Genomic DNA, 11,494 nt, shown 5'->3' with positions numbered 1-11,494 from the left:
AACTTTTATGAAATTTACAACTACATATTTTAGTGGATTTGGATATACTTTCTTGAGGCAGTTATGATTATGATATTATAAATACCAATTTGTTTTGCTTTTGAGATTATATTCTGGTCCCAGAGAGAGCAATTACAGCCTTGAAAATAAATTATAAGGGAGAAAGCAAAACTAAGTTCGTCAACATTGCTTTTATTGCGGGGAATTTTCTAAGCAGGCCTTCTTTTCTGCCTGTGACTGTTAGCAGGGATGGCTATGGGGAATGTGTGTACATCATCTGACCAGGTCCTTGTCATCTCTCACCTGGCAACTTTGAGGCATCTTACCTCATCTCTCTACTTCCTCTACACAGCAACTGCCAATCTTTTCAAAATGTAAATAGATTACATTGTCCCTTTACTGATACTCTCTGTGTCTCCTGACTGGCCTTTGTAGCATCTCCTGAGCTACCTCACCTGCCTTTTCCACCTCATCTTGTGCCCTTCTCCCCGGGGTCACAGCTCCATTCACCTTGGTACTTCTACCCCTTCAATACAGAAAACACACTGTGTCACCTTGAGGCCTCTGCTCTTGTTGTTCCTTCTAGGTGGCAGACTCTGTTCCCAAGTCTGCATGGCCAGCCTCTTCCTGGCATTCCCGTTTGAAGAAGTATTCCTTCCTTTCCAGCATTCCTAGCTCAACATGTGTCACCTGGGAAGGTCTTCCATCACCACGTGAACAAAGTTATCAGCGTTCTACCCCTCAAGCACTCTTTCTCACGTCACTGTTGTACTTTCCTTGTTGCAGTGCACATTCATCTAGTTAATCTGCTTATTGTTTAATACCTAGCTTCCCCCTCTAGAAGGTGAGCTGGACAGGAGAAAGCTCACTCATCTTGTTCAGTGTTGGGTCCTTGGCACAGAATAGTGCTCCTTGCATAGTAGATGCTCAGAAGGTGTTGGTTCCTTGACTGGATGAGCCTTAGCTGGCTCTCTGTGTTGCTGATAATACACCTCCTTCTTGTGAAGCTAGTAAAAATGAAATAGGAAGAACATTTTATAGACATTTTTTTCTTCCTGTGAGGAAAGTTGTATTCACCAAAACTAGAAGATCATATTGTTGAAACTGGGACTTGAAGATACTGTTGTTAAGGTGTAAGCTAAATGACCCATTGTACAGTGTGCAAATTAGGAAAAGCCTTTCATTGCTTTTCTTCCATACATTATGAATAGTTGGACTATTCTGTGGTGAATTGCAGTCCATAAACTTCAGCAGCTAAAATGGAATTTCTCAAATATTTCATTGCTCCTTCTGTATTGTGTGTTTTTTTACACCACTTTTCTCCTGCCTCTATTCCAGACATACAAACATACACATTCCCCTTTCAGAAGAGGTTCACATATAGATTACCCTGTAATTTTAATAGCCTAAATGTATCTATATCTAAAAGTGTATTATTTCAGGGATATTTAAAATTGATTTTTTTGTTAAACATCACCATCTTTAAAATTTGACTTTCACAAAAAGAGAATAGATTGGAAAAATATGATATTCTTAACATAATTAATATTCTTGATATTGAACAGTAATGAAAATGGGAATTATCAAAGGAAAATAACAAAGAATAGAAAACAAGTTTCTGGTCTTGTGTAAATTCTGTCTTTAAGAAAATAGAAGTTAAATAACTTCCATAGAGGTATTTCATGAACTGTGGACATTCCCAGAGGTTCTGAGAGATCTTATTGGTGGAATGTGATGAATAAGTTAAAGAATATTCTTAGGGGAATTATGTTAGCATTCTCATTTGATACCATGTTTCTCCAAACACACTAATAAGTAAACCCTCCTGACAAAAACAATTCAATAATATATACCCCAATATTTTTCGGGGAGAATACAGTTAAACATGAACTATTTAAAAATGAAGACAACCTGAAATTATTTTTAGCAATTTTGCATAGGGATAATGAATAGTTTGTTGTACCATAATATATTTAGTGGGCACTCATAGAATACTGTGCAGAGTTTATAATTCACATGAATAATGTTTTTCAGGGGTGTTTTTTGAAATCATTTGAGTCGTTCTGGGGTAGTTTTTTCCAACTTTTAGAAATTATATTCATCTGAAATGCATGGTCCCTTAAATAAGTACAGACATATCAATTAATTTTACATGTTTTACCTGAGCACTTAAATGTTAGTAACAAATTAATGAATTCATGATCCATTATGGCTATACTTCTGTAATTAACTTTGCTTATTTATTTTTAATCTGTAGAGATGTGGTGAATCAGAAGTCTTAGATGAGAAGGAGTCTATTTCTTCATCCTCTCTTGCTGGATCCAGTTTGCCTGTTTTCCAGAATGTGCTGTTAAGGTTTTTAGATACACAGGCCCCCTCTTTGTGTAAGTACAGAAAGCTCTTTGCCTCTAGATCTTAAATAAGGGATTGATTTTTTTGTTTAAAGCTAATTCCTTTTTTAAAAATTTGGATCTTATTTAATATTCTTGGCACTGAATATAATGTATGTTTTACTGAGCAAAATTTTGTGGCATGTTTTTTAATGGAGACTTTTAGGCAATTTTAAAATCAGTCAAGCTTCAAAGACTTTAAAATAATTTTAAAAAGTCACCTCACTCCTTCATGTAAGGAAGTAAGGTCCTGTGGCATTTGTCTGTATATTGATTGTGATTTGGAATTTTCTTTTTTTTAGTAGTTTTCTAAATTTCTGATTTTCTAGTTCCTGCTCTTAAATATGGCAGTGGGGGGAATCAAGCAACGGTACTCTATAGCCAGAGACATGGTACAAGGAAGTAATTTATAGATGCCTGGCTGCTTCACTACACTCTCTGGGATGTTTATATCATCTCAAGCCCTTTTTCTGCCTTTTTAGTGAGGAGTTCAGGGTTTCTGAAATAGCCACCCGGTGGGTTCAGACTGCGGTGAACACTTGAAATACTGTGTGAACTATGAAGCTCACAGCTTTGATATTATTCTGAGATTTTTCATATGACAAAATGCAGCAGGGAGGATCTTAAGATAGACAACAGAAAAATGGCAAAAAGTAAAAATAGAAAGGGGAGAAAAAGGTTGGGGAGGAGGAAGTTGCTTGTGAAGAAAGAGGTAAAGCAACAACAAACAGTACTCTTTTGAGTCCTCTGAGGAGGGGCCTCATTTTGGGTTGAGTGAGACCTGCGGGTGAGGTTCTTTGAGACAAGCGGCTCTCAGTTATTTGGTGGCTTCTAGGCTAGAAGGAGAGCAAGCGCTGGAGCTAATCTAGTCGTTGGAATATAGGGAGGAGTAATTCTTGGAAAAGGAAGCAGAAAAGTGAAAGGACAGAAGAGATCCCTGATAGCAGAAAGTATATTGTCAGGCATGAAGTTAGCAGTTCTAACTTACCTTGTATCCTGGGGGAGACAGACATTTGCCCTTTGCTTGCCTCATTTCTTCACCATTATTGTTCTCTCTTTAGGAAAAACTCCTTACTCCTGTGCCTTTGCTAGTTCATCTGATTTACTGTCTGTCAGAAAAAGCTGATCTGTTCTCTGAGAGAGGCTGCTCATCACTGAGTTTGGTAGGGAGCAAGAGGAAACATTTAGGCTCAAGGTTTAGGGAACTGAGCTTAAGCTTCCTTGGATAAATGTGTCTCCTACTGGTGTTTGTGAATGTGATGGTAGCAAGGATTGAGCTTTACAGGTTAGTCTTACAAATTTTGAATCTTATCTTAAAGGTATAGACACAAAACTTTAGAGTGCAGTGACAGTATTGAAAGTCATAATGTGAGTTAAATAGGCTAGTTATGAATAAAAATAATCTGCCGAGCTCCATCTTTGTGTTCTTTTTATTCAGTTACTCCTTTTTCTTTTCAGTGGATCCTGCTTACATTTTTTCAAACACCATTTATATTGTGGTTCAGTTGTAAAATCTCCTTTGAAAATGTGCACCCATATTCTCACAACTGCACAGACACACTCAAGCTAGAAAAAACCATCATGAACTGTTTTATTAGTAAAACCAGAGGACAGCAGTCTAGTCCTCCTGTCTTTTTTTCTGATCCTGAAATTTTGCTTGTTTACATTAGTACTTGAATGGCTATTAAGGACTACTTTTTTTTTTTTTTGATACGGAGTTTCGCTCTTGTCACCTAGGCTGGAGTACAGTGGCGTGATCTTGGCTCACTGCAACCTCCGCCTCCTGGGTTTAAGCAATTCTCCTGCCTCAGCCTCCCAAGTAGCTGGGCTTACAGGCATCCACCACCATGCCCTGCTAATTTTTGTATTTTTAGTAGAGACGGGGTTTCACCATGTTGGCCAGGCTGGTCTCGAACTCCTGACCTCAGGTGATCTGTCCACCCTGGCCTCCCAAAGTGCTGGGATTAGAGGCATGAGCCACTGCACCTGGCCAGGGCTACTATCTTTAAACTTGTAATCATGTTTACCATACTGGATGTTTTTCAATTATAGTGGGACAATCAAAACCTGCCTGTCAGTTCTGCCCAAAACTCTAGTGCCTCAGTAAATCTTCCAATAGATCTTTTTTTTTCCAAAAAGATTGATTGTGAAGAGTAATGAAAATATTAAGCCTTAGTAATTAGTTATTTTTCTATCACCTGGTCAAGGAATTCTTGATTGAATTTGTTTCTCTATAGCGGACCCAAACAGTGAATGTGAAAAGGTGGAATTTGTGAACCTGGTGCTGCTCTTCTGCGAGTTCATCCGCCATGACGTCTTCTCCCATGACGCATACATGTGTACCCTCATATCTCGAGGAGATTTGTCAGTCACTGCCTCAACCCGGCCGCGGTCACCAGCAGGGGAAAATGCAGACGAACACTATTCAAAGGACCATGATGTAAAAATGGAGGTACGGCCCTGGATACGATGCCCCGCTTTCCCAAAAACTAAACTCTACTGGGAATCACATTCAGATGGGTCACATAGTAGTGGAAGAGTGATGGCTTTTTGTTGTATTCTTTTGCCCCAGTGGTTATTTATCTCTACATCTCAAGCAGGAAAGATATTTACACTGTAGCTTCTTATGTCTTCCAGAATTTCCCTTTGGATGCTGTAAAACTGTAATGAAAATATTTGACAGGCCATAACATTTTTCATAGGATTGAAATTATGCACTTTCAGTTCTAGATGTTTCTAATCTCTAGTTTTTCTTTAACATCGTATCTCAAAACTGGACTTGTTTTGACCTTTAAGTGTCAGCTGAGTTTTCATTCTAAGAATCATCTTTTCCCTAATGTAGCATTCATTTCTTATATCACTCTTTTATTCATAATGGGAAATTCTGTGTTAGTCACAACACATATTTTCATTTCAGTTAATTAAAAATTTAATCTCTATTTCTCAAATGTTATAGAAGTGACCTTTTCAACAAATTATTTTATGCTATAAGCGTGACTTTATAATTTTCTGCCAAATTCTGGTATATTGGATATTTTGGATATTGTTCCAGATACTTACTGAAATTTTCAAGGCAAAAAAGATGGAGGTGGTGATGGGAAGTTGTAGAAAATGATGAGAACTTGTGACAATTGCTTAAAAACTGACAGTTTAGGCCGGGCATGATGGCTCATGCTCATAATCCCAGCACTTTGGGAGACTGAAGCGGGCATATCACCTGAGGTCAGGAGTTTGAAACCAGCCTGACCAACATGGAGAAACCCTGTCTGTACCAAAAATACGAAATTAGCCAGGTGTGGTGGCGTGTGCCTGTAGTCCCAGCTACTCGGGAGGCTGAGGCAGGAGAATTGCTTGAACCTGGGAGGCGGAGGTTGAAGTGAGCTGAGATTGCGCCATTGCACTCCAGCCTGGGCATCAAGAGCAAAATTGTCTCCAAAAAAAAAAAAAAAAAAACCCTGACAGTTTAGGCAATATACCATTATATTTTAGAAAAACAGTAGCTACACTTATAATTAAAAACCTGGTAGTAGAATTGCAAACATGGGTTCATAGTTCATACTGTTAAGGTTTGTTTTCAAAATGGTGTCGGCTTAAAAATATTTAAACACTTTTCTTACCTTATTGACAGTAGGAATTACAAGGCTAGAAACTGAAGTTCTTTTACCTGTTTACATGTTTTCTATCCTGCTTTTTCTTTTCTGTTCTATAGATATTAAAGTGTCTTGTATCTCATATAGAGTCTTATATTTTTCTTAATAAGAAGAGTTGGTCGAGACCATCCTGGCTAACACAGTGAAACCCCGTCTCTACTAAAAAATACAAAAAACTAGCCAGGCGAGGTGGCGGGCGCCTGTAGTCGCAGCTACTCGGGAGGCTGAGGCAGGAGAATGGCGTAAAACCCGGGAGGCGGAGCTTGCAGTGAGCCGAGATCTGGCCACTGCACTCCAGCCTGGGCGATAGAGCAAGACTCGGCCTCAAAAAAAAAAAAAAAGAAGAGTTGGTTAAAGTATGTGATGGAAAATAGCCCAAGGAAGGAAATTATGGATGCTTGTTTTTTATCAGGATGTTTGTGTGCTCTTCTCTTAAAATATCATGGAAGTTAAATTTTCTCATCATGAGGGAAAATAATGTGACTGTTCAAAGCAAGACATGTCTTAAAGCTTCCTTGAGTTTGTGGGGGAAGAAAACAGTATGGGGAACAAAAGACAGAGATGGTTAAAAATCCCACTGTCATGTTTTAGCTTCAGTTTCTTGATGAACTCCAAAACTTACTATGTTACTTTCTTTCTCTGGCGATTATCAGGAACAGAGTATTATGGCGCATATGGGCATTGACTCAGGAACCACTAACATTTTTGATGAAGTAGACAAGAGTGACTTTAAAACTGACTTTGGTTCGGAATTTCCAGTAGGTTCAATCTTTGATTCTTATTGACAGTTAAGAGTTAACCCGCCCCCATCCCAGCCTGTCTCGATCCTTCTGTTTCTCAAAATGACTTGCGCATTTGTGTTATGTAATCTTACCATATTCCTCCTTTGGTACAATTATCATCTGACACAATTGGGTCATCCTCAGTTTTGGTTGCATGGCCTACTCTGTAAATTCTAACACTCCTGTCCTCCTAATTGGCTGTCTGACTCTTTTGTTCATTTTGAGGTCATCATCATCTCATTAATGTGTGAATGTAGTTACAGCATGACAGTCCGTGTTGATTTGCTATGTGTATCTTCAGCTTCTATATAATAGCTTTGGTGGCTTTGGGCTTATTATACATTCTTCTACTTTATTTCAATATAATTATTATGTGTTCTTCCTCGTGAATCACAATATATAACTTTAAAAAAATATTGTTTGGAGTACAGACCAAAATCTTTATGTCTATTATTCATTAGTCTTACTAGTTTATTATTATGTATATGTTTCTGTAGGAAATGTAGCCCTATGAGGAAAATGCTTACCCATAATTCTGCTTTTATCTTAAGCTTTCCAGGTAGTGTAGACACATTTCTTATGTGTGTGGTTGTTATTTACTCATCTACAAAATGGAGGGGGGTGATCACAGATTTGTACTGATCTGAAAATGAATTTTGCAGAAATTAACAAAATTTCTTCATATTTTTTACTCAGTGGTGAAGTAGGAAAAGGTGTATAAGTGTCTTATATGTGTGTTTTGGTATGTAGCACTGTGGTTTGGTTTTGCTTGCTTTCATTTACAATCTCCAACATTTGTTTTACATGACTTAGATTTTTTCTCCTATGCCTGGAGAGTCCTGTGAGAATGCCAACACTTCCTTGGGCAGAAGAATGTCAGTTAATTGTGAGAAGTTGGTGAAGAGGGAAAAGCCAAGGGAATTAATTTTTCCATCCAATTATGACCTCCTTCGCCACTTACAGTATGCAACACATTTTCCTATACCTCTGGTAAGTCATTGCTTCAGTTAATCCACACCCTGATTATTTTATTATAAGATCAATAACTGTTGAATGTCAGATTATTCAACTATTTTCTTGACTAATACATAATGATAGCAGGTGAGTTTTTTGCATTTGCTCCTGCTTCTGTTCTAATTCTGATCTTAAGCTTATGTACTGATGTTGTCCCAATTTGTAGTGATACTAGTGGCTAATTAGATTTAGAAAATGAAATTTTCTATATTAGTATCCTTTTATTAAAGAACATGTGAGTCACTGTAGGTGATGTCTAAATGTGTTTTTTTTTCTTTCCCTTTTTTTTGGGACGGAGTTCTGCTCCTGTTGCCCAGGCTTGAGGCAGTGATGCGATCTCGGCTTACCACAACCTCTGCCTCCCAGGTTCAAGTGATTCTCCTGCCTCAGCCTCCCTAGTAGGGATTACAGGCACCCACCACCATGCCTGGCTAATTTTTTGTATTTTTAGTAGAGACAGGATTTCACCATTTTGGGCAGGCTGGTCAAGAACTCCTGACCTCAGGTGATCTGCCTGCCTCGGCCTCTCAGAGTGCTGGGATTACAGGCGTGAGCCACTGTGCCAGGCCTAAATGTGTTTTAATTTGAAAGAGAATTTACCAAGTAACTTTTATGTGCACTGTATTATGGTAGGTACTTCTAGTCAGTAAGAATTTTGAGGCATAGGAAAAATGGGAGACAAACATCTATAAATGGCAAGCTCTCAAATATGTGCAATAATTGAGTAAAAACTCAAAATTCTCACTGAAAGGTGAGCCAATTGACATTTCTGGGCACCTTCCACTCTCAAAGAATGAGTATTGGAGAGAACAAGAGCATTTTAGTTGAAAAATTGGGTAAGACTTCATAGAGGCTTGTACAAGACAGGCTTGGATTTGGACTGATTGAATTTAAGAATTGTATAGCAAATGGGAAATGCTTGGCAGGAAGTTTACCGTTTGAGTCTTAGCAAAGTGATGTGCTTTATTCTAAAGGGTAACGAAATTGGTTTCTTAATATTAGAAATAAAAATTGGGTCAAAATTTGAAAAAAGTTTATTCTTGGGTTCACTAACTTTTTTTCTGGATTTTTATTTTAAGTGCAATTTCAGTGAGTCATTTTTCTTCACTGAGTGTTACTTTTACATATAAAAAGCGTAATTGGGCCAGGAGCGTGGCTCACGCCTATAATCCCAGCACTTTGGGAAGCCGAGATGGGCGGATTACGAGGTCAGGAGATGGAGACCATTCTGGCTAACACGGTGAAACCCTGTGTCTGCTAAAAATACAAAACATTAGCCAGGCGTGGTGGTGGGCGCCTGTAGCCCCAGCTACTCGGGAGGCTGAGGCAGGAGAATGGCATGAACCCGGGAGGCAGACTTGGCAGTGAGCCAAGATCACCCCTGCACTCCAATCTGGGCCGCAGAGCGTGACTCTGTCTCAAAACAAACAAAAAAAAGTCAATGTAGGTGTATTATGTTATTTCCTGGGTGTCTTCTAGGAGTTTTGTCTGCAAAACTAAGTATTCTGTTTGTTTGTTTATTTATTTATTTATTTTGGTATTTTGGAATATCTCCTGAAATGACTTTCAAAATTACCAAACCCATATATTTTTTTCTTATTACCGTTAAAAGTCTCTTGTTTTGTAATTTTTCTATGTCCAGGGCCATTTCAAAACTTGTCAAATTATCAAACCCATATTTTTTTCCTTATTACAATTAACAATCCATGTTTTGTTCATTTTTCTATGTCCAGGGATATCATTTATCACTGCCTGAATAATATCTATAATTTTCAACTGTTACCTATAGACATTATTCATTTACATTATAATGGAATAACCTCACAGTTTCTTTAGGGGAGCAGAAAGGGTAGCTTTATATTTTAGAGATGTATCCTGAAGAATTTATAGATGAACTGTCATGTCTGGGATTTGTTTTTAAAATATTCAGGGTTAAAAAGGGAGACGATATTAACATCCGGAGTTTATTTAATAGTAATATACCAATGTTAACTTCTTAGTTTCAACAAATATACTGTGGTTCTCTTAAGTCATTTACATTAGAGGAAACTGGCTGAATGGGTATGGAACTCTGTGTACTATTTTGCAACTTCTCTGTAAATTGGAAATTACTCTTAATAAAAATTTATTTAAAAGAAAGAATAAAGGGGGGATGATAAATTAAGCAAAGATGGCAAAATGTTGAAAAGGGTTGAAACTGGTTGAATGGTTGAGGGCTGTGTGTTCCTTTCTTGGGTAAACGGAGCTTTGCAGGTCTCTCTCCCAGGTGTCTGGGTGTCAGAGCAGGACACTAAGCCTCAGCTTCTTTATTCTGTTGTTCCCGTGACCTTGGTTTTACAGCTTTTCCCTGCATTTAACATTCTGCTTCCTTGGAAGAAAGAGCTTAAATGATTTTCAGTGACCATGTGTCATAATGAATCATGAGATAATTTAACTATAACAATTCGTGAGAGAACTACTAGACAATTGATATTGTAGGATACATTTTTTAATAGCTTTTCACCACCGGTTGCCCTAAACTCCCTGTTACCTTGAGTGCAATTCAGAAGAAGCCAAAGGATATGCTAATATAAGACTGACATTAGGAATGCTACTGTCTGTTATTTTTCCCTTAATGAAGAGAGAAAATCTGACTAGCTTCTCATGCATGTGAGGAAACTATAAAAATACGGTTAAGAAGAAAAGTGTTTTCTATCTCCCCATATCTCATATGGGGCCCTACTAAGTGAAGACCAAGGAGAAGAGGGTTAAAGGGGGCTTGACCAAAGATTCAGAAAAATAAAGTAGTTTCATGATGCTATTCTGTGAATAATACTCGATCTGCCCATTAGTGAACCATGTTTCCTAGACTACCAGCAAACACAGGTTCTAGTGGATAGGCATTCTACCAGCCTGCAACTGAGGTAAGTCATTTACATTGTGTCAGATGTGTGAGGCTGCTGGAGTTTCTGTCATTACCATTAGCTAGCTAGAATTGTATAGCATTATCTTGTTGTATGTTTTATAATAGGCACTTTATGTATTTTCTCATTTATTATTCACTTCAGAGTCAGAATATATTTATGGAATTGTAGATAGGATTTTGAAGCTTTAGAAAATAATTTGTGAAATGCAAAAATGAGTTTGGAATCAAACTCGTTTTCCTAGCTTCCAGGAACACCATTTCTTAATCATTGCAGCTAATGCAAATGGATTTGCCAGCTGTTTTTATATGGGCTTATTTTACTAATGAAATAAAAAAACACAAAGTCATCATGTATGGTTATCTAAATTTTTCCAATATTCTTTTTCCTAACAAGTCTTTTATTTATTGCTGTGTATTCTTTCTGCATCACCAGCAGTGGAGAGAATTTGATCAGAGTTGTGACTCTGAGAGCTGGAGTCACCTTATACTTTATTGTTACTTATTTATTTATTTATTTTTGAGACAGAGTCTCATTCTTTTTGCCCAGGCTGGAGTGCAGTGGGGCAATCTTAGCTCACTGCAACCTCTGCCTCCCAGGTTCAAGTGATTCTCCTGCCTTAGCCTCCCAAGTAGCTGGGATTACAGGTATGCACTATCACGCCAGGCTAAATTTTGTAATTTTAGTAGAGACGGGGTTTCACCATGTTGGCCAGGCTAATCTCTAACCCTTGACCTCAAGTGATCTGCCCACCT

General features: G+C 37.9%; 1 protein-coding gene across 1 annotated transcript in view; it reads left to right on the top strand.

The window, feature by feature from the left end:
* MED12L (mediator complex subunit 12L) overlaps positions 1–11,494 on the top strand; it is a 357,853-nt gene that overhangs the window by 108,573 nt on the left and 237,786 nt on the right. The window contains exons 13-15 of the mRNA XM_033204320.1: positions 2,258–2,384; positions 4,628–4,842; positions 7,636–7,812. Coding sequence (XP_033060211.1) covers positions 2,258–2,384; positions 4,628–4,842; positions 7,636–7,812 — 519 coding nt within the window. The remainder of the gene's footprint in view (positions 1–2,257; positions 2,385–4,627; positions 4,843–7,635; positions 7,813–11,494) is intronic.

Source organism: Trachypithecus francoisi, unplaced genomic scaffold, assembly GCF_009764315.1.
Source record: "Trachypithecus francoisi isolate TF-2019V2 unplaced genomic scaffold, Tfra_2.0 Lachesis_group0, whole genome shotgun sequence".
NCBI lineage: Eukaryota > Metazoa > Chordata > Mammalia > Primates > Cercopithecidae > Trachypithecus > Trachypithecus francoisi.
Note: the sequence above shows the minus strand (reverse complement) of the source record. Positions and strands in the feature narration are given on the sequence as shown.